The sequence below is a fragment of the Oncorhynchus mykiss genome, chromosome 7 (genome assembly GCF_057628025.1).
Source record: "Oncorhynchus mykiss isolate SJ-2025 chromosome 7, ASM5762802v1, whole genome shotgun sequence".
Classification (NCBI taxonomy): Eukaryota; Metazoa; Chordata; class Actinopteri; order Salmoniformes; family Salmonidae; genus Oncorhynchus; species Oncorhynchus mykiss.
The window spans coordinates 56,836,290-56,862,788 of record NC_143028.1 but is presented as its reverse complement, the minus strand read 5'-3'; the positions used below and the strand labels follow the sequence as shown (position 1 = coordinate 56,862,788).

The window sequence follows — 26,499 nt, the reverse complement described above, 5'->3', positions numbered from 1 at the left end:
GGTGTGGGCTAGACTGTGCTGGGCTTGGTGTGGGCTGGCCTGTGCTGGGCTTGGTGTGGGCTGGCCTGTGCTGGGTTTGGTGTGGGCTGGCCCGTGTTGGGCTTGGTGTGGGCTGGCCCGTGTTGGGCTTGGCGTGGGCTGGCCCGTGCTGGGCTTGGTGTGGGCTGGCCCGTGCTGGGCTTGGTGTGGGCTGGCCCGTGCTGGGCTTGGTGTGGGCTGGCCCGTGCTGGGCTTGGTGTGGGCTAGCCTGTGTTGGGCTGGTGATGGCTAGCCCATTTCGGCAAAGATGGTTCAGTATGAAGATGCCCAGAAACAGCTTCTCCAATAGAAATCCCCTAGCTAAACTCATGCCCAGAAACAGTTTGACACATGCGCCAAACTGCGCATGTGCAGGCCATCAAATCAGTCACTCCTTCGAAATAAAGTTATTTTTGACCAACATTTGTCACGTTTGTCACTTCTACAAGGATGTTCAGCTACTTTAATATGTTTTTTAGAAATCGATTTAAAAAAATGAACAACTAAGGATGAATTTTTCACTTCTCTCATTGACATCCCAAACCCCGGTCTGGTCTGTCGAGCCTGTGTCGAGAGGCGTTCCCAGAAGTATTGGCCTGTTTGGCCTCTGGGTTAGAAAACTCTGTGATTTAGGGCTGGTGAGGGATTTGTGTGTGCCAGCCTTTGTTGGGCTGGTGATGGCTAGCCCGGTTTGGGCTGGTGTGGGATAGCCCATGCCCAACTTGCCCACTGAATACCCACATGGGGCCAAGTTTGCTGGGGTAATTCTTGTAAGTCATGTGTGACATTGGAATGTTTGAGTGAGACTTGTGAAACAGTAGATGAAGGAACATGGTACAGGAAGGATCTCTTGCTTGAAAGCTCTCGATAGTAGAAGTGAAGGCTCTAAAATAAGTACAACACATGGCCAGTTTCAGTTAAAAATGACATTCATCCATATGGGATGAGTGACTTCATTCTCCAGTCTTCTTTCATAAGTTCCACATCTATACTCTGTTTTGACATTACAATGAACCTGAAATTGCTTTCAAATGCATACTTTATCCATACTTGAGATAATCATTGCTTTCATATCAGCTGCATCATGACTTTCTGAAATGATCTTTACATGCAAATAGTGTATCATAGATGAGCATGTGTAGTATTTTGCATGCATTTTCCTTTTGGACAGAATTGTGTTAAATTTCATATTTTTATTTCTTAATATGCCCCATATGGCTTTTCTAACATTATTTTTGCTTTCTAGTTCATTATAGCATGCATGGGTTCTGTAACTAATGAATGGGCATGCAGATGGACCAGCTGCCTGGTGTTTTAGATCTTACCCTCATCCCTTCAAAGCGAGACAGGGCCCTAAGGGGCCTCAAGGCCCTCAATGTCCGTAGTGATTTAACGGGCCCTAGATCGGAGTAGCCCATCGCATTAGCTATAAGAGTGATTATAGACACCTATACACAGAGAGAGAGAGGAAGAGAGAGGGTCCAAACAGTTAGATTGGTAACAGAGATAGATGGACCAATTTGCTGGAGAAAATTAATAACACATTTAGATATTTATACATATATATGCATGTTTATATATGTATGCATATGTACCAATATGTACACAAACTGTGTATAAAGAGAGTAAAGTTTAGCAGCGGTTAAATCTTCTGCAGAGTTCAAGGAATAATAGGTGGCCCAATTTTTTTCTGGATATTTAGGGAGTTTGTTTTGTTTTATTTTGTAAGGCAGGGGAAGCTTGAAAAAAGGCTTTACAGTGTACCTTGTTAGAAACATGTGGTTGACAGAAAAAGAGGGGAAAAATAAGGGAAGAGAGAAAAAGAGGTAGCCAAATCAAACAGGGGACATTTGATAGGAGATATTAAATATTAACTCAAATTGACACAGTATGTATACGCACACTATTCACACAATTCACAAAGTACCAGTTGAGTATAAGAATGGAGAATGGGAGCCAGGAAGGTGAGGGCAGTTGTGGGGACGAATAGGAGAGAGGACAACCTGTGAAAGGAAGAGTCCTGAGACAAAACCACAAGAACCTTACCCTGGCCTCTCAACCACCAGCCCCCAAGCCTTTTCGACTGCAGTTCAACATTCCTTTTAATTTAAAGAGATACACTGTTACAGGTACCTGCGAGAGAAGGTACAGGTTGAATGTGCACATGTCTGAGCCATCTCATACTCACATTTCATTCTATTCTAGAACAAAAATTGTACTCATGAGGGAGCCATAGCCTACATATGGAGACCCACGGGACCCAAGATGTAGAGTAGTTACAGGACAGAGAGGAGCAAGGAGCCAGAGAGGCAAAGAGACCACGAGACACCACACCTGTTAGAAAACTTGAGCTCACTTCCCCTCTGTCTCTCATGGCCATGATAATGTGATACTGGCGGGGGGGGGGGGGGCTGTTGGATGACCTTTGAGAAATGGAATGGTTTTATTCGAAAGGATTTGCAAAAATCATATCAAGCAGCTAGTGTGGCATTGTGATGTGTGAAATATAAACATTTAAAAAAAATTGGGGGGGGGGGGGACTGTCCCCGTCACTCGTCCTGCCTGTCACCACTCATTCCACCCCTGTATATGTGTATATGCCACTATAGGGGAGAGTCAGACAAAGGGGTAAGTTGAGCCACCCTTGTTTCTAGGGAACCATACACAAAATGTATAATTTGACCAAATATTAAGCAGAGGTCATCATTCATGGAGTCAGTGAAGGAAGAAAAGTGGTAAGCAAGTTAGGTCCAAAAAACAGATTTTCACCAAGTCAAATGAATGTATTGTGTTAGAGGTCTCATGATGTTTGTATCTAAACCAAAGTAAATCATTTTAAGATTGTTCTATACATCATTTGGGGTCTCTTTAAGCTTCAATATGAGGTCCTAAACAGAATGAAGTGCATCCTTGTAGCTGTGTGGGCTAATATAGTCAAAATGTTTGCCTTGAGGTAAGTTGAGCCAATGGCCATGGGGTAAGTTGAGAAAATGTAAATGTTTTCTTCCCAGGTGTAATGCAAGGCGTTATCGCTGGGATATGACGTAACAACAGGGCCTATGTTAAAAGTGTTTTTAAAAAATGGGTTGTTAGGTGTTAAGCCAGTGTTAAAAGATGCTTAAACGGATTATAAAAACAAAAAAGCGATTATGATTGTGTTGAATTGTGTTTGGGAAATAAAGAGAGACACGGTTTTAAAAAGTAGGTGGCTTAACTTACCCCACTCTCCTGTGCAGGGTTTTGCTATGCCGGCTAAATGGTCTATGTCAATAGGCAATGATTTGATGTCCTGTTCATAACCTAGAATCTGCGATCAGTGCTGAATGGCCATACTGCAGCATCATTTGAGATATTCAAGTCCCTTATTATCAAAGTCGTCTCAGATCAGGAACAAATAGTAATCTAGTTACAGCTACAGTGTGCTTGAAGGGAAACAGCATCCAACATGGGAGGAGGACACTAAAGCTCGTCATCTCTCACAGAGAGAGAGAAGAGCAAGAGACAACAGATAGCCAGAGAAGAAGAACATGAAGAAGACAAAGCAAGAGAGATAAAAAAAAATATATTGAAAGAGAGACCAGCACAAAAGAAGAGGGGGAAAATCCTAAGAGGGGGCAGGAAATAACAGAGTCTGTTGGAGAAGTTACTTACATCCACAATGAAGAAGTCCAGCCAACACCAGGCGTTGGTGAAGTACTTGACCCAACCATAGGCCACCCATTTGAGCACCATCTCCAGGATGAAGATATAGGTGAACACGCTGTCGGCGTACTCCAGGATAATCTTGATGGTCTTCCTCTTATTTATGTACACATCCTCAAAGGCCTGCGGGAGGGAACAGAACACCAGCATGTTAACACTGACGTGACTGGACGTATTGTTTTAGGATTATGCCTCTGAGTTTTTCCTATGGTTAAAGGTGTTTTAGCTGGTTTTGACGTTTGCTTTTCCTGTTGAAATATGAATTATCCTAAAATGATAGTGTTAAACGTGCAATGGGGAACATGAGCAAATATCATCCTATCTCAGTCCTCCAAAAAGTGTTACATTATATAAAAAAGCCACAGTATTTTTTTCTCTACAGAAATGTTACTTACTGATTGCATCTTTAATGTCTTGTGATTCAACTGTGCTAAAGTTGATACTGTTCATGGCAAATTTTGTGAATGTGAATTTAGAACTCTCTCTGATACAACAATGTATTGAATCCTCTCAGAATGTGTGGAGTTTAGGCTACTGGTAGCTACTGGTAGGCTACTGTATGTGATGGAACAGGCTCTCTCTGTACTGTAGGGTTAATAGTCCCTATAGGATATATCCCTCTGTCCATTCCTGAACACGTAAGTATTCTGAATCACCATTTGGCTACAGTCTCCCAGAAAGCTGCAACCTAAGCTGGATTCCTTAAGTTAAAAGGCTGGTGTATTACAGCACTATATTGCCCATTAGCAAGTCGCAGAATAAAGGAAAAGTAATGATCTCGCTAAGACTTACACTTCGCAAGAAGGGGGAATAAAATATTTCTTGATTTAATTATTACATTTCAGTACATTCTGTCAGAACTGATATGGTTTCTGTAGGACAGTATGTAATGGTGTGGTATGAGGTGAACTGTGTGTGTGTGTGTGTGTGTGTGTGGGTCTGCATACCAACGCCCCGCTACTGAGCAGGATCATGAAGATGATGACGGTCTCAAACCAGTTGTGCTCCACGATCAGGTAGCTTGTCTTCCTCAGGAACCACCAGTGCTTCCCCCAGCCATGGTCAATGGGCAAGTACAAAAACGTATACTTGGCAACACATTCTGGAAGAGGGCACACACACACACACAAAGTTACTGATACAGATTAATAAGTTTAGGGCATGTACACTTAATTGACTACACACACACACAAAATGCCCTCATTATGACATACAGACTGGAGATGAGGACAGACACTCACCGACCCATACTTGGCATGGCTTAAATTTATATCAGTTAGCATAAATTAAATGCTAAGTGCTATTGTGGCCAGAGTGAAGCCTGTGTCTGTAAGTTCTTAGTTACCATCTGTCCAGCAGGCGTCTGGGTCCAGGAACTCCTCCACGACCTCCACCACCACCACCTCCTCCACGTCAAGCTTGATGTCTATGGTGCTGCCCTCCGAAGAGCTGGTGTCATCAAGCTGAGACAGACAACAGGAGAGATATAGGAGAGGAGGAACCTCAAATTAAATTCCTAACATCACTGAACATTCGGTGGTTTTATGAGCTAGTATGTACAAAGATACTGCATAGTGGTACCCACTGACTACAATAGCATCCACTAGTCACCCGCTCACCCTTTCGGTGGATACAGTAGATCATAGGCATCATGATTTAAACAACATAACCTAACCAGGAAAAACTCTGTCTTGCAGTTGTAGGTTAGATGTTCTCTGCATGTTTAACACATTCTCTTGCATTCCAACCATGGAGTTGTGGGTAACCTTGTCTATTTGCCCCGACATTAGTATTATTAGCAATAATAACTAGCCAGCTAGTCATTAATCTCAGCTGCTGATTGATTACATTAATAGGGCTGGTCACTGATAAATATGCATTTGCAGATTTGACAGTGATGCATGATTTGTTGCTCTATATGCAAATAGACTACAGCATTAGATCCAGTGGTAAAAACATTTACTTGACGCACAGGACATAAACATGTGACACTCAAGAGGGGAATTGATATGATAAACATGTTAATTAAAGGGAGGTGGGGGAAGGATTGCCTTAACATATATGCCTGGGCTTTTAAATTAATGTCTAATTCATTGTAATGATGCTGGACTGTTGTGTCTGTGAGTTACAAACAACCACAATTACCAACGCACTATTTGATCTGATTACAGAGAAATGGTTATGGAGAGAGGATTCAACATATAGGCCTAAAATGTAAATGTATTGAGGCTGATCTCGACCAGCTTAGGTAGAAACATTTAAACAGACATACAGTATATGCCTGGTCTAGCCAACCTAATAAATAATCTCACAGCTGAACGATAACTTAAGGTGAACCAGGACACACAAGCATTCACGCACATACGCACACCCACAGAGCCAATCCAATTCACTGAAGAATGACGCTGCACTTTAGAATCCTGAATCTTCAGCAGGACTGTGCTCCTCTCTCTCACACACACTCTCTCTCTCTCTCTCTCTCCCCCTTCTCTCTCTAACACAAACAGCCAGACAGATCCCTGATTGGCTGACGGGCTCTGTGTCCACCCAAGCGTTGCAGGGCTGGGCTGTCACTGGCTTAGCTGCAAGACAGCCTGCCGTGTGGTTGGTGGAGACAGGGAGCGAAGCAGACTGGGGATCTGGTACAGGTATTGGAGCTGCTACATGCCTTCCCCCTGCAAACCAGGTCAAGGTGACCCAAGCATCAGAGCTCCCCAACATATCCACATACTGTACAAGTGAGGAGGACCTTTCTCACACGTTCACAGACACAAAGCCGTGTTCATCTGTCTGACTGTCAGTCTGCAGAGTCAGTGGTACTGCCATGTCTAAACAAATGTTCTGAAACGTCAGGTCATCCGACGGTCTCCTGTGTTCACCCCTTTGTGTTCACCGCTCTGTGTTCACTGCTCAGTCCAGTGTTGATGAGTGGATAAAAAGACACGCATTGCATATACACACACACACACACACACACACACACACACACGCACACGCACTCTAAGCCATTACATCATCTACTACAGTACATTGACTGCAATCCCAAGAACCTCGGCATGTATTTGGCTACTCTGCAAAGCATCATGCTATATTTATAACTAGAAAAGGTACATTTCCTAAAGAAAATTTGAGCGATTGCATCAGCTATTTAACAGTAGTGGTCTTACTGAAGCAAGCACATTAATTAAAAGGAATATGCTGGATAGCAATAGTGGTTAGTAGAGGGAGCAAGCATACTAATGAGCTTGAGGCATGAGGTTTTGCTATAACGAATAAATATTTGCTGGGATTCATTTGTTTTCTGAAGTTTAACTTTTTCTAGGAAGATGCGCAAGTGAAAGTAAGCACTTTGTTGACACACTTAGCTAAATCCTATTTAGTCACAAAGTCAGTCTTTCTCATCATTGGCATATTGTAACTTGTATTAGCTAACATAAACGTAGCTATACATTACCGTCAAAGTCAGTCATAGAAATAGAATTCCTAGAATGGACATCCCTATTCAAGTCAATGGGTCAGTGATGGTAGACCGATGGCCATTTTGAGTGTGCCCATGATCAAAAAATAAAGCTGGAAGTACAGCATTCAATTTGTGCTTTATTCACAGTCAAAACAATTGACATTACAAAGCCACATCATCATTTGAATGAACATTCCATGTTAACGTAGCAATTCAGCATACCATGTCAGCCATATTGAGTGTACCCATGAGGGGGAAGTCAAAATGCCATGGCCCAGTGGGCTATTCCACGTCTAGGAATACTATTTCTATGATCACAGTCTCATCATTGGCTTATTGTAGCTTGCATTTGCTAACAAAACATATACATTACCTCCTTCTGCTCATCAGGAGAGTTGGTGGCGGATAAAGGCAAACACATTAGCCACGGTTCAACTTGTGAAAGACTGCGATTACTAAAATAGCTGTATCTTTTGAATGGTATAAGCTATTACTGTTCTGATTTCTGATTTGAGTTACAGATTTGTTTGCATTTGTTTCAGTAGCTAGCTATCTAGGTTTGAAAAATACATTCTGTTGGTTTAGCTATGAAACACGTTAAGTTAGGTGAGGTTTAGCTAAATCAAAGAGGGTCTATACAGAAAGAAGCCTTTCTAGCGGCCATTCCAATACAAACCCCTGATCACGCTAGCTAGCAGTGTTATGGCCACCAACCTAGCTACGAAGAAACACCTGATCACCTCAAGTTAACGAGCTGCACCAGTGTAGCACTCCTTGAAATAAAGTTGTTTTTAAGAAATATGAATGTGTGTCAGTTTGTCACTTTTGCAGTTATGTGGTGATGACATATTCAGCTACTCGAAGCTAGCTAATTTATTTACATTCTGTGAAAACCTACAAGTAACTTCTAAGAAGTCAGAAGTATGAGCGATCTTAGAGGAGTGGATGCTAACACATCACTCCAATTCACAGAGAATGATGAAACCACTTTATTTGATAAAGTCACAACTTATCCTAAATCTCCAACAGAACTTCGTCAAAGCTTCCACCCAACCAAGCACCCCAAACACCCCTCCCCCTTTCCCGATGAATCACCTTCCTCACCCACCCACCTCCCCCATATATAACCCTATGCCCCCACCCAAAAGTATATGTTTCTAGATTTAAATAAAGAATATATCACCCCCATCACTCCATACTTACATCTTTGCTGTTCTCCGCGTCTGACTCGCTGCTGAAGTCCTCAGTGTTGAGGTTATCGAAGTCGGACTCCCCGACCGCAATGGGAACGCACACGGTTAGGTTGGGATTGTGGATGAAGGACATGTGGTCCTCGTCGATCATGTACTTGCCCACGCTGCTGCCGATGCCGCTGGTAGTGCCGTTGATGTAGTCCAACTCACGGTTGATGTCTATGCCCTTCTGGTTTGCAATGCAGTTAAGCTTCTCGTCAAACTCATCAAGAGGCTTCTGTTCGTCCTCTGCTTCTTCCTCCTCCTCGCAATCAGAAATATATTTAAAAATCAGTCAGGACAAAACTACTGGCATTCAACTACATTGGGACAGGGGTTTGTCTTGGTGTAAAAACAACCCAGAAACAATTCAACAATGATATCAGAGTGATGCCATACATAACAGAACATAGAGGACATGACATCACAGCGTACCTTCTTCATAACCTCGGCTACAAAGACCTTGGCCCAGGCAATCCCCGTCTTTATTCGACCGACAGCTATTTGCAAATTGTTCTGTTCTCCGTCATCGTCCGAGGGTGCCAGGTTGTCAGCGCTGAACGAGCTCAGCAACAAGGCAAGGAACAGGTTCAACACCTGGGGAGAGGGCCGTGCATATACAGAAGGTCTAAGCAGATGTGTCACTAGCCACTAACTTTCTGACATCAGGCTTAACCAGACCAAAATGCTAAGGCTCAAACCATATTTATGATGAGTTACATGTGTATGCAGAAATGCTACTTACTTCAAATTTGCTAAGTAAAGAGAGGCCTGATCTTCAAAAAGTAGGGTATGCAAGAAACTGCTACTCAAATATGGATAATTCAAGGAAAAGGCTATGAGGACACAACTGACGCCCAAACCAATATTTAATTTCAGAATTGTATAAAATTAGGTTAGGGTCAGGGTTAAGGGTTTGCTTAATTAAGGTAAGGGTCAATTAAATTTTTTTGCTTGTCGGTTTAACTGTCAACTGTGTCATTATAGTCTCTCCCATATTTCAAAGGTTGTTTTTCTTACCACCAAGTTGCCTATGACCATGACCATCAAGAAGACGATCATGCACATGTTCTGGCCGGCCACCTCCATGCAGTCCCACATGGACTCGATCCACTCCCCACACAGAACTCGAAACACCATGAGAAATGAGTGAAAGAAGTCGTTCATGTGCCAACGAGGAAGCTTACAGCTTATAGCGATCTTACAAACACAGTCCTTGTAGTTCTTTCCAAACAGTTGCATGCCAACCACGGCGAAGATGAAGACGATAAGGGCCAGCACCAAGGTCAAGTTTCCCAGGGCTCCCACAGAAGAGTGAATGATTTTGATCAGCATGTTGAGTGTGGGCCACGACTTGGCCAGCTTGAACACTCTCAGCTAGACAAGAGACAGAGGGGGAGGGGAGGGGAGACAGAATTGAATGAACGGGGGGTTACATTTCAATAAATGTTTATCATATTCTATGAGTATTTGGGAATTAGTCCTGTCAAGCTAACTCTGCTGCAGAGTGAACCCTTTCCCCCACCTGCTGTGAATTTTCTGAACATCAGGGCCATAGGGTTATCAATACGGTCCCTCATTCCAATCCACACCTTTTCTTACTCACCAATCGGAATGACCTGAGCACAGACAGACCCTCAATGTCAGCCAATACCAGCTCGACTAAACTGAGGGTCACAATGAAGCTGTCAAAACAATTCCAGCCCTCCTGGAAGTAGTAGTATGGATCCATGGCAGCCAGCTTGGCAAACATCTCACCAGCAAAGATACCAGTGAACACCTGTGAGTGCAAAGAGAGAAAAAGGTTAACAGTCTGATCCTAGAGTCAAGCTGCCAGTGTAGGACACAAGGTTGGGGTCAACCCCACTTAAATTCAGGAGATTCATTGAAATTCAATTCAAGGATCGAAGGTGCAATTTACACTGTAAAGGGGTTGCCATGAATTTGACAGGAACTTACAGGCAGCTAGTGGCAAGTAAGTACAGTAACCAATGACACAGCATTATTCTGTAAAAAAAAAAGTTAAATGTTATTGTAAATGTAATCAATTATATTGATGAGAGATTGGGGTTTGTATTTCACTGAATTTTACTGTAATAGCACGCACTGTAAAAAGCCAATTTAACCAATGGCTTAATCAGCGTTATTATGCAAGTTGAGTAGACTTTAAATTGACGAGGATTTGAGCTTATGTGTAAGAATCAAATCAATGTTTATTGGTGGCATACACAGATTAGCAGGTGTTATAGCAGATGCAGAGAAATTGTTATGTTACTAGCTCCTAAAAATTGAGTAAAACGTCAAACAATTCAAATGTAAATGAAAAAAGGCAAAAAAGAGAAGAACTCAAGTACGTTGGGACGAAACTGATTAACAACCCAAATAGCACTGTAGCAGTGATCATTGAGTATAACTTCTCACGGGGACGGCAGCATCATGTTGTGGGGGTGCTTTGCTTCAGGAGGGACTGGTGCACTTCACAAAATAGATGGCATCATGAGGAAAAAAAATTATGTGGATATATTGAAGCAACAACTCAGGACATCAGTCAGGAAGTTAAAGCTTGGTCGCAAATGGGTCTTCCATTTGGACAATGACCCCAAGCATACTTCCACAGTTGTGGCAAAATCGCTTAAGTACAACAAAGTCAAGGTATTGGAGTGGCCATCACAAAGACCTCACCTCAATCCCATAGAAAATGTGTGGGCAGAACTGAAAAGGCATGTGCAAGCAAGGAGGCCTACAAACCTGACTCAGTTACACCAGCTCTGTCAGGAGAAATGGGCCAAAATTCACCCAACTTATTCTGGGAAGCTTGTGGAAGGCTACCCGAAACATTTGACCCAAGATAAACAATTTAAAGGCAATGCTACCAAATACTAATTGAGTGTATGTAATCTTCTAACCACTGGGGATGTGATGAAATAAATAAAATATGAAATTAATAATTCTCTCTACTATTATTCTGACATTTCACATTCTTAAAATAAAGTGGTGATCCTAACTGACCTAAAACAGGGAATTTTTACTAGGATTAAATGTCAGGAATTGTGAAAAACTGAGTTTAAATGTATTTGGCTAAGGTGTATGTAAACTTCCGACTTCAACTGTATGTATAGGGCTGCAGGTAGCCTAGCTGTTAAAGTGCATTGGCCTAGTAACTGATGTACATTGACTGGTTGATTAATCTTATGTTACACAAACATAAATAACATACCCTTTTCTAAACTAATTACATTTGTTGCACCTGTTACAGATATGGCTGTTTCAATTTATATGATTTAGGTAGTCTCAATAATCCAACCTCCCCTACACTGGCAGTCATTCTCAATGGTTGCAGATGATTAAAAGCTTGCTTCTCTTCATTAATGACATGCATGTGTACTGAAGATTTTCTGGGGTTGTGTCTCTCTATCTACCCTCTTTTCTCACTATCTTTTTCTTTGGACCAGGAGACAGCAAAAGTAACGGCGGTGTGACCACGGTTGGCGCTGCCTCCTTGGTCCAGCGGACTAAGCCGGTACCAGAAGGACTGGAGGAGAAGAGTAACAGTGGCTTGACCATGGTCCGACCTGACTCAACAGAACGACCTGGACCAGCTTCCCATAGAGCAGACAACGGACTGCAGGCCTTGAGTTGAGTAGAACGCTGCCGAGGCGAGCCGTACTCCCTCTACACTTGGCCTGCAGTCCTACTCTCCTGCCTTTTTCTCCATCTGCTCTCCTCAGGCCACCACCGACCAAACCAGGACCAGCCGACCACCAACCACCCAGAGTAGTTCACCAGAAAGAGAGACCAGACCAGAGAACACCACCACATCCAGGGAGCGGAGGAAGGAACCCCTTAAAGATACCAACCTACGCCTGGAGCGAGCAGACCACAGGTGAGTGCCTCCATTGACCTCCAGGTCAGAGCCTTTATGGTGTGTTTGCTCACTCACTTGCTCACTGAGGTTGTCCTTCCTCCGCCTGCAGGAACGTAGCAGACTCAGGACCAGACTAGACAACACCAAGACCAGAACCCGTCCCCTCCCACCCCCAACTGAAGATGACCGGAATGAACCCAGGAGCGATGCATTGCTACATTGCGGTAAGGCTGACGCTAAAACCGAGGAAGGAGGCTGCCGAGGATGGAGCCGCCAATCGCCAGGGAGCAGCAGGAACAGCAACAACAACCGCCAGACCAGACCAGGCCCACCTGGAATTCAGCAGGGCAGTTCTCCAGAGAGGTGTGGGCTTTGTGCAATCTGACCTAAACTGCCTGGCAAAGCCCCCAGGGCCACAAGAAGCCATTGTGTGTTAGTAAAAACATTTTTTTTTAAAGTTCACAGTAATTCCACTTTCAGACACAGAATCAAAAGTTAGTCACAGTCCAATTCCATAACGAAAGCATCCAAGAGTACGATATAGAAGTTGGGTTACACCACTTTGCCACCCTCAAGTCAGCGGCTAGGAGGGTCCTAGACAAAGACAACGTCTGGACTGGGGCCATTGGTTCAGTTAAGACCGGAGTGGGCGGAGTCCAAAACCTCCCTTGTACCATCAAATTGGGGAACAACAGGGGCTCAGTCCACAGCACAGCCATAATCTGAGGAAACTGTAAAGAGGATCATCCCATCTCAGACTGTACTTCCACATGACCCTGTAACCTCTGCGGGAAAGCGGGACACTCCTTTAGAACCTTCCCCAATTCATACGCCGGCAGGGAAAAGGCCATCACCACCAACAACAACCCCTCATCACCAAGCAATAACGATGAAGACCCATATTCAGACAACCCCACAGGGGAGGCATGCCAAGAACCATGGACGGCCAAGTGCCAGCCAACAACACCAACGACCCGCTGGAGGCCCTCATCGAACTCTGCAATGACATGACCAACCCCGGGTCCCCCCAATAACCAATTATCATGACTCTGACAATACCCTCAGAACAGAAAGACATACTTCAGGGAATCCATCGATAAACGTCACAAGGTATGTACAGGGAACTGCCCCCACTCAGACTGAAAACACCTTCCAAATGTTTGTGAGTGCTACGTGGCCAGGAAGTCTGGGCCCTCTTTGTTCCCTCTGTCCTCCAGCCTCCAGCCTTGGCGCCGCATTACTCCTCCCCCAGCACCAGCCCAGGCTGATGGACATACTCTCCACCCCTCCTTCCCCCTCTACACCTATCCCTCTCACAGAACCGGAACCAGATCAGAACCGGGAACCAGTCACCACCACACCAGATGAGGTGCAGAGGAGGGACCAAAGATCAAGAGCGAGCAGGCCACAGAGGAGTGCCATCACTGATCTCCGGATCTTGGGCCTTCATGTGTGTCTGCTTGCTCCTCAGGTTGTCAATCCTCCCCAATGCAGATCCAACCAGTCCCAGTTCCAGACCCAGCAACAGCACTAACCCCCCCACCCCCCCAGCCCCGGTTTCCGGTTCCAGTTTCCCCGCCCCAGCACCAACCCATGGTTTCCAGTCCCGGCCCCAGCAACTGCATGGTTCCCAGTTTAATTCCCAGCACCAACCCTTTCACCAACCCTGGACACAGCAGACACCACAAATGCCACCTCCATCCAACCACTGCCAGCCCAGACCCCACCCCTTCCCCAAAACATGGTTAACCCACCATCAACTACCCCACCACACCAACCAGACAAGAAAAACATCTAAACTCAGACAATAAAGATCTATGCTTCAAGACACTGTGAAATGAAAACATACAAGCAAAGAAAGAAAAAAAACGAACAAACAAAATGGACAGTGAAGACACTAAGACTTTAGCTTTGTTTAAATACCCATAATAACATACTGTATACTACATACTTAATGAGTATATACTACATACTATTAGTTAATTGAGTATACTGTAAACAAACAGTTTCCTTTTAGTTGAACGTACTAGCTCTTTGCCTGTCTACCGAAAGTTGATGCTGTTGCTATGCAACCTCTAGTTAGACAAATTACTAGTTAGACATTTTACAACTTCGGGTGTGTTCTTGAATTCAATCTGGAATGCCAGAGTGTACTTGTAAATTCAGGGGCTTGTCAGATTGTCTGTTAGCAAATTCAGAGTGTTGGCTAGTTTGCTAGCTACTTCCAGACACAAATAAGAGAGACCACTCTGAACATTTTACTTGCCCTAGCAGAGCTGGTTAGGCAGATTTCATGTTATCCAGATCGTTGGTGACTATAACTGTGCTGCTGGCAACAATTTAATTACTCTTTTTTGCCAACGTTTACTGGCACCGGCCATATTAAACCGGTGTTGAGCGCTTGTAAATTCATTATTCTGTGCTCTGGTACACTCAGACGAGAGTGCTCTGAAATCGGAGTAGATAGCCAGAGCGAATTTACGAAAGGACCCCGAATGTCCATTGAGAAAGCACTACGACTATACTATAAGCTAAGAATGATGGGAATAATCAAGTCAATAAACGTTGAGTAGGTAGTTAGATAGCCTATAGTTAATATACTAGCAAGCTTGATATATAAGTAGCCAACTAACGTTAGGTAGCTAGCTACCATACCGGTACATACTGCTGTAATGATATACTATGTGGTTCGTAAGGACAGCATAGCTAACAAATTGATAGCCAACATAACGTGTAAGGTAACTTATTTGAAAAGTCATGACTTTATTACATTGTGTCACGCCCTGACCATAGTTTACTTTGTATTTTCTATGTTTTGATTGGTCAGGGTGTGATCTGAGTGGGTATTCTATGTTTCATGTCTTGTTTGTCTATTTCTATGTTCAGCCTGATATGGTTCTCAGTCAGAGGCAGGTGTTCGTCATTGTCTCTGATTGGGAACCATATTTAGGTAGCCTGGGTTTCACTGTGTGTTTGTGGGTGATTGTTCCTGTCCTTAGTGTTAGTTTGCACCAGTGTAGGCTGTTTCGGTTTTCATTACGTTTATTATTTTGCACTGTTTGTATTTAGATTCATGTTGCTATAGTCAATAAACATGGATCGTAATCTACACGCCGCATTTTGGTCCGACTCTCCTTCACATACAGAAAACCGTGACAGAATCACCCACCACAAAAGGACCAAGCAGCGTGTCAACAGGCAGGAGCAGCGCGAGGAGATGCGCAATAAGGAGTATACGACTTGGGAGGAGATCGACAGGTGGGCGGCCGACCCAGGGAGAGTGCCGGAGCCCGCCTGGGATTCGATGGAGCAGTGCGCGGAAGGATATAGGAGAATGGAGTTTGCGAAGCAAGCAAGGCGGCGCGGACGGAGGCCCCATAGTCAGCCCCAAAAATTTCTTGGGGGGGGGGCTCAGGGAGAGTGTGGCAGAGTCAGGAGCCAGACCTGAGCCAACTCTCCCTGTTTATCGTGAGGAGCCAAGGAGGAGAGCAGAACCAGAGCCGGTGTTGGAGGTGAGTGAAACAGAGACTGTGAAGGAGTTAATGGGGAAATTGGAGGAGAGAGAAATGAGGGAGTTGCTGTGTTGGTGCATTTTGCATAGAATTCGCCTGACGGAACGTGTCAGGGATTTGATGGCACCTGGGTTAGCGCTCCATACTCGTCCTGAGGTCCGTTTTAGTCGGCTGGTGAAGTTGGTTCCAGTCTCACGCATCAGGCCTCCTGTGCCCATCCCTAGCCTTGCACGTCCTGTGCCAGCACTATGCATCAGGCCTACAGTGCGCCTCGCCTGTTCAGCGCAGCCAGAGCCTCTCTCATCTCATGCGCTATCGGAGTCTTCCGCCTGTTCAGCGCAGCTAGAGCCTCTCTCCTCTCCTGCGCTGCCGGAGTCTCCCGCCTGTTCAGCGCAGCCAGAGCCTCTCTTCTCTACTGCGCTATCGGAGTCTCCCGACTGTTCAGCGCAGCCAGAGCCTTTCTACTCTCCTGCGCTGCCGGAGTCTCCCGCCTGTTCAGCGCAGCCAGAGCCTTTCTGCTCTCCTGCGCTGCCGGAATCTCCCGCCTGTTCAGCGCAGCCGGAGCCTCTCTCCTCTCCTGCGCTGTCGGAGTCTCCCGCCTGTTCAGCGCAGCCAGAACTGCCAGTCTGCATGAAGCAGCCCGAGCTGCCAGTCTGCAAGGAGCTGCCAGTCTGCAAGGAGCTGCCAGTCTGCAAGGAGCTGCCAGTCTGCAAGGAGCTGTCAGTCTGCATGGAGCAGCCTGAGCTGTCAGTCTGCATGGAGCAGCCTGAGCTGTCCGTCTGCATGGAGCAGCCTGAGCTGTCAGTTTGCAAGGAGCAGCCAGAACTGTCAGTCTACATGAAGCAGCCAGAGCTGCCAGTCTGCAAGGAGCTGCCAGTCTGCAAGGAGCTGCCAGTCTGCAAGGAGCTGCCAGTCTGCAAGGAGCTGCCAGTCTGCAAGGAGCTGCCAGCCTGCAAGGAGCTGCCAGTCTGCAAGGAGCCGCCAGAGCTGCCTGTCTGCAGGATGCCGCTAAAGCTGCCAGCCTGCAAGGAGCTGCCAGCCTGCAAGGAGCTGCCAGCCTGCAAGGAGCTGCCAGTCTGCAAGGAGCTGCCAGCCTGCAAGGAGCTGCCAGCCTGCAAGGAGCTGTCAGTCTGCATGGAGCAGCCTGAGCTGTCAGTCTGCATGGAGCAGCCTGAGCTGTCCGTCTGCATGAAGCAGCCCGAGCTGTCAGTTTGCAAGGAGCAGCCAGAGCTGTCAGTCTACATGAAGCAGCCAGAGCTGCCAGTCTGCAAGGAGCTGCCAGTCTGCAAGGAGCTGCCAGTCTGCAAGGAGCTGCCAGTCTGCAAGGAGCTGCCAGTCTGCAAGGAGCTGCCAGTCTGCAAAGAGCTGCCAGCCTGCAAGGAGCTGCCAGCCTGCAAGGAGCTGTCAGTCTGCATGGAGCTGCCAGTCTTCAAGGAGCCGCCAGAGCTGCCTGTCTGCAGGATGCCGCAAAAGCTGCCAGTCTGCAAGGAGCCGCCAGAGCTGCCAGTCTGCAAGGAGCCGCCAGAGCTGCCAGTTAGCATGGAGCAGCCAGGGCCGCCAGTCAGCATTGAGCAGCCAGTCAGCATGGAGCAGCTGGAGCTGCCAGTCGGCATGGAGCTGCCAGTCAGTATGGAGCAGCCAGAGCCGCCAGTCAGCATGGAGCAGCCAGTCAGCATGGAGCAGCCAGAGCTGCCAGTCGGCATGGAGCTGCCAGTCAGCATGGAGCAGCCAGAGCTGCCAGTCAGCATTGAGCAGCCAGTCAGCATGGAGCAGCCAGATCTGCCGGTCGACCAGACTCTCCCAGATCTGCCGGTCGACCAGACTCTCCCAGATCTGCCGGTCGACCAGACTCTCCCAGATCTGCCGGTCGACCAGACTCTCCCAGATCTGCCGGTCGACCAGACTCTCCCAGATCTGCCGGTCGACCAGACTCTCCCAGATCTGCCGGTCGACCAGACTCTCCCAGATCTGCCGGTCGACCAGACTCTCCCAGATCTGCCGGTCGACCAGACTCTCCCAGATCTGCCGGTCGACCAGACTCTCCCAGATCTGCCGGTCGACCAGACTCTCCCAGATCTGCCGGTCGACCAGACTCTCCCAGATCTGCCGGTCGACCAGACTCTTCCAGAGCTGCCGGTCGACCAGACTCTTCCAGATCTGCCAGTCGACCAGACTCTTCCAGATCTGCCCGTCGTCCAGACTCTTCCAGATCTGCCCGTCGTCCAGACTCTTCCAGATCTGCCAGTCGTCCAGACTCTTCCAGATCTGCCAGTCGTCCAGACTCTTCCAGATCTGCCAGTCGTCCAGACTCTTCCAGATCTGCCAGTCGTCCAGACTCTTCCAGATCTGCCAGTCGTCCAGACTCTTCCAGATCTGCCAGTCGACCAGACTCTTCCAGATCTGCCAGTCGACCAGACTCTTCCAGATCTGCCAGTCGACCAGACTCTTCCAGATCTGCCAGTCGACCAGACTCTTCCAGATCCGCCAGTCGTCCAGACTCTTCCAGATCCGCCAGTCGTCCAGACTCTTCCAGATCCGCCAGTCGACCAGATTCTCCCAGATCCGCCAGTCGACCAGATTCTCCCAGATCCGCCAGTCGACCAGATTCTCCCAGATCCGCCAGTCGACCAGATTCTCCCAGATCAGCCAGTCGACCAGATTCTCCCAGATCCGCCAGTCGACCAGATTCTCCCAGATCCGCCAGTCGACCAGATTCTTCCAGATCTGCTAGTCGACCAGGATCTGCTGAAACCGCCAGCCAGCCAGGTTCTGGTAGTTTCTACTACCTGCCTGGGCTTCTTCTCAGTGCTGGGCTTCTTCTCAGTGCTGAGCTACCCATCTGTCCCGAGTTACCTCTGTCCCGAGCTGTCCCTCTGTCCCATGTTATCATTGTGGTGGGTAACCTATTTAGGGACGTTTAGGAGGGGGATTAAAACTGTCATGGAGTGGGGTCCACGTCCAGTGCCAGAGCCGCCACCGCGGACAGATGCCCACCCAGACCCTCCCCTATAGGTTCAGGTTTTGCGGCCGGAGTCCGCACCTTGGGGGGGGGGTACTGTCACGCCCTGACCATAGTTTACTTTGTATTTTCTATGTTTTGATTGGTCAGGGTGTGATCTGAGTGGGTATTCTATGTTTCATGTCTTGTTTGTCTATTTCTATGTTCAGCCTGATATGGTTCTCAGTCAGAGGCAGGTGTTCGTCATTGTCTCTGATTGGGAACCATATTTAGGTAGCCTGGGTTTCACTGTGTGTTTGTGGGTGATTGTTCCTGTCCTTAGTGTTAGTTTGCACCAGTGTAGGCTGTTTCGGTTTTCATTACGTTTATTATTTTGCACTGTTTGTATTTAGATTCATGTTGCTATAGTCAATAAACATGGATCGTAATCTACACGCCGCATTTTGGTCCGACTCTCCTTCACATACAGAAAACCGTGACACATAGCTCAACATTTGTCATAATTAGTTGAAGCAATGAATTTGTATCCACTTTCATTGTACTTCAGCTCATATTTTCCACCATTTTCTTAAAATCTGAAAACAATGAGAAGCCACTCCCATTTCCTGAAGAATTGCATTATGGGCCCTAAAGTACAGAAGTCGTGTCCTCTGCATGTATACTTCATATTTTGGCGAATTTAGTACGATACCCGGAAACTTTTGGCATACTAACTATATCCATTCCATGACCAATAAGCATACTATATACTCAATTCACGTCACAAATAGTACGGTTAGTGTGGGTAGTATGAGTATTCGAACACAGCTCGAGTTGTGCGAAGAGCAGACCCTACTAAAACGGGAGTATCAATGAACATTGATTCTAGAAAATGAATACTCAGTTTCTGTTGTGCGCATCATTGTGGTACCACGGACCGCTATCAGAATTTTAGACACAAACTGTTATTCTAGCTGTCTAGTCTGTGTTTTATAAAAGTACAATGAGAATAAAATCGGCAACTCATTCTCATTCTGAGAAATAATTAATTTCAACATCTGAACAAAGTGGACAGGATAGCATGCTGTTCAAACAGTTTGGAGATGGACAGAAGGATGTGTTCATACCAATTCAACTGTTCTACCTTAGCTAGCAAATAGATCCAAGTTGGCTAGACTTTAAATATAAAGATTAGTTGGCTACTCACTAGCAATGTGGGCTTGTGCTTGAACGATTATTGCGATACCTGTGTTAATTTTCTATAATGCCCGCTGCACTCGGGGCTCCCAAGTGGTGCAGCGGTCTAAGGCACTGCATCTCAGTGCTAGAGGCGTCACTACAGACCTTGGTTTGATCCCAGGATGTGTCACAACCGGCCGTGATCAGGAGTCCCATAGGGCGGCGCACAATTGGCCCAGAGTCATCTGGGTTAGCGAAGGGTTTGGCCGGGGTAGGCCGTCATTGTAAATAAGAATTTGTTCTTAACTGACTTGCCTAGTTAATAAATAATGGTTCAATTTAAAAAATGGTTAGTGAATGTGCATTATGCATGGTTGTGGTTAAATTTGTAATCAAAAGGGCATTTTCATAGACAGACTTGAAAGGCAGATCAGTGATTATTGCAGAAAAAGCATGTTAAACTATTTTGATAAAATAATTCAATTATTCGTGGGTCTTATGGTTGTAGAAGGCTTATATTTAGCATAGGTAGAATTTCACAAGCCCTGAATTCATGACATTATTGCTGACGGTTTGAAATGTTAATTATACACAAAGCTCATTTAGATAAAATCTAGATATATATCATGAACCGCCCATAAGTCTGAAAATAATCAAGGTAAGATTTTTAGGCCATAGCGCCCAGCCCTAGTTCAGCTATATGCCCAATACTATTGCAGCTGGTTGCCTTACAATTGTACATTGTATCAATTTCAATGCTATTTTGTTGTGCAAACTCACAATCCTATTTCACTGGTTGCCTTACAACTAAATTGAATCAACATTTTTTTTTTTTACAGTATGGGATTGGTGTAAGCAGGTTTGCTGCTAGGTAATTTGTTGTCTTTATAGCACCATAGAGGTTCCATTTAAAACCTTATGAGCATGGTTCTTTATAGAACCTTCAAAAAATGGTTCTATATAGTACCAAAACGGGATCAGCTATGGTTACAATCCCAAAAAATTGTATTTGGTACTACAGATGTCAGATCTTAATTTGACCAGTTTCATTGCAGAAGTAAAATAATATTGCAACAGGAGGATTTTTTATTTTTTTAAATGAAGTGATAATTTCTAACAGAAAATTAGGTTTGATAGGCTACAGTTTAGGTGTGAGATCTAGTGAAAGAAAAATAACTGCGTGTTTTCAGTGAATTTATGCAGCGCAGGAAAATTATCTGTGACAACAGTGATCAAATTAAGATACTATATCTGTATATATATTTTTTTTAAATGATAAGTGTGTAGTATATTATAACATATCATTCTGATAGAAACCACAAAATGTCTGCTCAAGATTTGTACCTGAGAGTTCTGATCTGTGCGTGCTATGTTGTGCTGCAGAACATGGAGGTTAAAATCATGGAGAACTTGTGATTTGTAGAAATTCCGCTTAAATGCAGAAATTTAAGAGCGAAATGCAAAACAGATCTTGCTTGCATGGCATTTTGTTTGATGTAGTGCTGATTAAAAATGTATTGGACTCTTAGTGCTGGTGGAGGTTGTCCTGGCAGGACAAGTTCATAGAGCAGTGCCCCACTACCAGTCAGGCAGGGAGGGTTGTATCATGCCATGTTTGTAGACCAATCACCACTGTAGAGAGCACTCAATGATTCATCCTGCACCACCCCTGACACCATGCCAACATCTGTGACCTCAAATAAATACATAAAAACATTTCCCATATCGCTGCTGACACCAGCCACAGAGATGGATAGGCGATTGTAGTGGCCACAAGCCCGTATTAGCAAGGACAGCGCCATTTGAGGAGTTTCACCTTTTTGTAGTCAACTGGGTGGGACTTCCAACTTCATTGGCTGATCCCTACTGATGACCCAGTTGGAGTCATGTTCAACCATGTCATCAGGAGGGATCAGCCGATCGTGAAGTAGAACATTGACTTCTTCAAAATGGTGATAGCCAATGGCGCGGCCCATGCGCTCACAGAAGCCATAATTGGACGGATATAAGGTTGCAACCTCTATGACACCAGCCAATCTCACCTGACACCACGCCAATTCCTATGACCTCACATGGACATGCCAGGGACTATGGTACTGTACTGAGATATCTAAGAGCAAGTGGACACCACAGATACCCTCTCTAACCTCTCCTCACATTCACACACCAGCCTCATACCTTACCAAGCAGTATGCTCCACTTAAAGTACAGATCGATCAGGTTACGTTCAACTTTAATGTATCCCCCAACCAACCCTGCCATCCCCTGGACACACCCCTGTTCTGCCATGTTAGAACTGCTAAATCAGCAGGAAGAGATGGAGGAGAAAGGCGACAGGCAAACAAACAAGAAGAAAATGGGTCGAGAGAGAGAGAGGCAAAGTTGGGGGAGAGAAACGGAGATAGAGAGAAAGCCTGGGTGGTTAAAGAAGGTGAGCAAGCTGGTTGCTTTAAAATGGAGCTGAATGTTTTATGAATTCCCATCGAAGGGCAGAGTGTAGTGCGTGTATGAAAGGACCTAAGTTAAACCAGCAAAGAAGTACTCTGAGAGACCTGTGCTACACATCCATCATCACAGGATGGGCAGGGGAGTGTGAGACAGAGAGAGAGAGAGATACAGACACATGGGGGGAAAGATACAGCGACAGAAACATGTGGAGCAGAGGCAGAGAAATAATTGGATAATGGGATGTGAGAAACATTCCAATCACACGATGAGACAATCTTGTGGTACCCTACACACTAAACACTGTCCACTTGACTGTTCCTCACCAGATTTCCCACTGACAGCGTCTCCTCAAAGCGAGGAGTCATGGGGTAGTGTTCCATGGCCATGAAGAGGGTGTTGAGGACAATACAGATGGTGACAGCCAGATCCACAAAGGGGTCCATAACGATCAGGTTGAGCACATGCTTGATCTTCAACCAGATAGGAAAGCAGTCCCACACACAGAACATGTTGGCAAACTTATACCACCATGATGGGCACGCCCTCTGAGAATCCTCTAGCTCTGTAGAGGGAAAAGGGAGGGAGTGAAAAAACAGAGGGCAGGGGAAGAAAGGGGTAAACCGAGAGAAAGAGGGAGACAGAGGGAAAGAGGGAGAAAGTGGTAAAGAGCGAATGAGAGGAAAAGTGAGAGAGAGAGGAAAAGAGGGAGAGAGGAAGAGAGAAAAGAGAAGGAGAGAGCGCAAAAGAGAGGGAGATAGGAGGGGGGAAAAAATTCACAAAAAAACATCGCTATAACGCTCTACGTTGTCTTGTGGTCAGGTCAGTATAGTATAACTGGGAAGGGGTTGAAAGGTGAAATTTTAGACGTGAGGACAAAGGCAGCCATACCCTCCACAAGTGGTGAAACCTTTCCAGGTCAAAAATGTTCCTTGAGGAACCCCTCTGAAAGTGTCTTTTGAGGAACCCCTTTGTAAAGGTTCAAAATGGAACCTTTTTGTGATGAAGAGGGTTCCATTTTCTACCATTTTAAAAATATAATGTAGAGGTGGCAGCTTATCAGATGAATGGGGAATGGCTTATTGGAGGTGTGGCTTTCAGATAGTTATTTTTGGCTTTCAGATAGTTATATTTGTATACTACAAATTTAAATGTTAAAATGTAAATGTTCTGTGAATATGTACACTACAGGTCAAAACCTACTAATTCAAGGGGTTTTCTTGATTTTTTTTTACTATTTTCTACATTGTAAAATAATAGTGAAGACATCAAAAATATGGGGGGGAAAAGTGTTAAAAAGTGTTAAACAAATCAATATATATTTTATATTTGAGATTCTTCAAATAGCCACCCATTGCCTTGAGGACAGCTTTGCACACTCTTGGCATTCTCTCAACCAGCTTAATGAGGTAGTCACCTGGAATGCATTTACCTTCACAGGTCTGCCTTCTTAAAAGTTAATTTGTGGAATTTCAAAGCTTCTTAATGCGTTTGAGCCAATCAGTTGTGTTGTGACAAGGTGGGGGAGGGGGGGATACAGAAGATAGCCCTATTTGGTAAAATACCAAGTCCATATTACGGCAAGAACAGCTCAAATAAGCAAAGAGAAATGACAGTTCATCATTACTTTTAAGACATGAAGGTCAGTCAGTCCGGAACATTTCAAGAACTTTGAAAGTTTCTTCAAGTGCAGTCGCAAAAACCATCAAGCGCTATGATGAAAATGGCTCTCATGAGGACCGCCACAGGAATGGAAGACACAGAGTTACCTCGGCTGCAGAAGATAAGTTCAGAAATTGCAGCCCAAATAAATGTTTCACAGAGTTCAAGTAACAGACACATCTCAACATCAACTGTTTAGAGAAGATTGTGTGAATCAGACCTTCATTGTCAAATTGCTGCAAAGAAACCACTACTAAAGAACACCAATAATAGGAAGAGAGTTGCTTGGGCCAAGAAACACGAGCAATGGAAATCTGTCCTTTCGTCTGGAGATCAAATTGTAGATTTTTGGTTCCAACCGCGGTGTCTTTATGAGACGAGGTGTGGGTGAACGGATGATCTCCGCATGTGTATATTCCACCATAAAGCATGGCGGAGGAGGTGTTATGGTGTGGGGGTGATTTATTTCGAATTCAAGGCACACTTAACCAGCATGGCTACCACATCATTCTGCAGTGATACGCTATCAACATCTGGTTTGGGCTATCATTTGTTTTTCAACAGGTCATTGACCCAACACACCTCCAGACTGTTAAAGGGCTATTTTACCAAGAAGGAGAGTGATGGAGTGCTGCATCAGATGACCTGGTCTCCACAATCCCCCAACTTCAACCAAATGTAGATGGTTTGGGATGAGTCGGACTGCAGAGTGAAGGAAAAGCCTTCAACAAGTGCTCAGCATATGTGGGAACTCCTTTAATACTGTTGGGAAAGCATTGCAGGTGAAGCTGGTTGAGAGAATGCCAAGAGTGTACGAAGCTGTCATCAAGTCAAAGGGTGGCTATTTGAAAAATCTGAAAGATAAAATATATATTGATTTGTTTAACACTTTTTTTGGTTACTATGTGATTTCATATGTGTTATTTCATAGTTTTGATGTCTTCACTATTATTCTACAATGTAGAAAATAGTAAAACTAAAGAAAAACCCTTGAATGAGTAGGTATTCTAAAACGTTTGACCGGAAGTATATGTATTTTACATATTCTTATATTATATTAACATTGTTGATTACATGAAGTTTCAGCTTGGGGTGGGGGTTTTGGACCAACTGGTGACATCACCATATGGTATAAGTTTGCTCTCCTCTCTGCCAGTAACAGCTAGTTTTCAGATTACACATCCCTCCCATTAGGCACCTCTCGCAGACCACTCCCAGACAGACCTAGCAAAAATGTTTATTTAAAAAAATCACAGTAAGGTAGTCATTTGTTACCCATAAAGGAATTTTTATATATATACTGTGATTTTTTTAAATAAACATTTTTGCTAGGTCTGTCTGGGAGTGGTCTGCGAGAGGTGCCTAATGGGAGGGATGTGTAATCTGAAAACTATATATATATAAAGCTACATTGGACCTTTAACATGTGATGAAAATACAACAGAACAGATTAACAGAAATTACAAAAGATCTATCTGATAGCCACGACCCTACTAAGCCACACCTCCAGTCCAGGGTACCCAGTGTGTGAGAGAGTGTGTGAGTTCCGTACCCTCCAGTAGAGTGTGCGAGTGTGTGTGTGTGGCCACGCTCATCACACTGTTGGCGCGGTCCTTGTTGCGGCCAAGCTGGTCCACAGACACCATCAGGGAGCCTGAGTGTTTCTTCTTCCCCTCCACCTCTGTGGTCTGCGCTCAGGGAGAGGACACACACACACACACAAACACCCGTCAGAGGCCTTACATAAATACACATACCTTGAAACCAGTCCAATCACTATACCTTTGTGTCTGACACACACAGAGAGAGAGACCAATATCTAATCCTATCCCACACACCAGACACGAAAACCCAATCCCATACAACAGACACTAAAAAGTGCCGCTAACCCCCACCCCTTACAATATTATCCCATTCTAAGTAAACCGTCTTATCCCACACAAAACATATAGCAGTCGTATCCCCTTCCCAAACCTGCATGCAAGAGCATGCATGTATCCAATAAGAAAAGAGAAGTCAAGACAGCCACTGTACCATGCTACGTTTGAAGAGTAGGTAAAAAGGTAAAGCTTGGCTTGGATTGGACAGAAGTAATGGGAAGTCAAACTACCATGCTAGCTAGGATGAGGAAAAATGCTGTTGTTAGAAAAAGGTTACGTTTTTTTGTAGCTTGGGAAAGACAAAAGAGAGGTTTGGAAATGGTGGCAAAAGACAGACAGAATAAACTGGTTTTGAGGAAAGATTAAGAGGGGAGAGAGTTTCTAGTAATGTTTGTTGTGGATGGGGCATGGCAACAGAGATATCTGTTTGCTAGATAGGTGCTACCAAGAGACACTGCGTACTTCTATGCAGGAGGCTTTGAAACGGGCTACTAGGCTAATAGAAAGGTTACTACAGTGTAATGGAAGCCAGGAATCTGTTGTTTTTCATTGGTGGAAGAGTGCGCCACTCAGAGCAGCTGAAGCAAAGGGGGCGCGGGGGAGGGG

At 45.1% G+C, this 26,499-nt stretch overlaps 1 protein-coding gene across 5 annotated transcripts in view; it reads right to left on the bottom strand.

Annotated features, from left to right (window-relative positions):
* The window catches only part of LOC110528177 (sodium channel protein type 8 subunit alpha), a 117,257-nt gene that overhangs the window by 10,610 nt on the left and 80,148 nt on the right, over positions 1 to 26,499 (bottom strand). For 3 of the 5 annotated variants that reach the window (XM_090241400.1, XM_090241398.1, XM_021610033.3), the window contains 10 exons: positions 25,566 to 25,701; positions 22,678 to 22,916; positions 10,019 to 10,192; positions 9,433 to 9,789; positions 8,848 to 9,009; positions 8,384 to 8,677; positions 5,066 to 5,183; positions 4,668 to 4,822; positions 3,670 to 3,843; positions 1,344 to 1,466 (listed from right to left, as the gene is read on the bottom strand). In XM_090241400.1, coding sequence (XP_090097526.1) covers positions 1,344 to 1,466; positions 3,670 to 3,843; positions 4,668 to 4,822; positions 5,066 to 5,183; positions 8,384 to 8,677; positions 8,848 to 9,009; positions 9,433 to 9,789; positions 10,019 to 10,192; positions 22,678 to 22,916; positions 25,566 to 25,701 — 1,932 coding nt within the window. The remainder of the gene's footprint in view (positions 1 to 1,343; positions 1,467 to 3,669; positions 3,844 to 4,667; positions 4,823 to 5,065; positions 5,184 to 8,383; positions 8,678 to 8,847; positions 9,010 to 9,432; positions 9,790 to 10,018; positions 10,193 to 22,677; positions 22,917 to 25,565; positions 25,702 to 26,499) is intronic. The other 2 variants (XM_090241399.1, XM_036983720.2) reach the window with 1 other exon arrangement.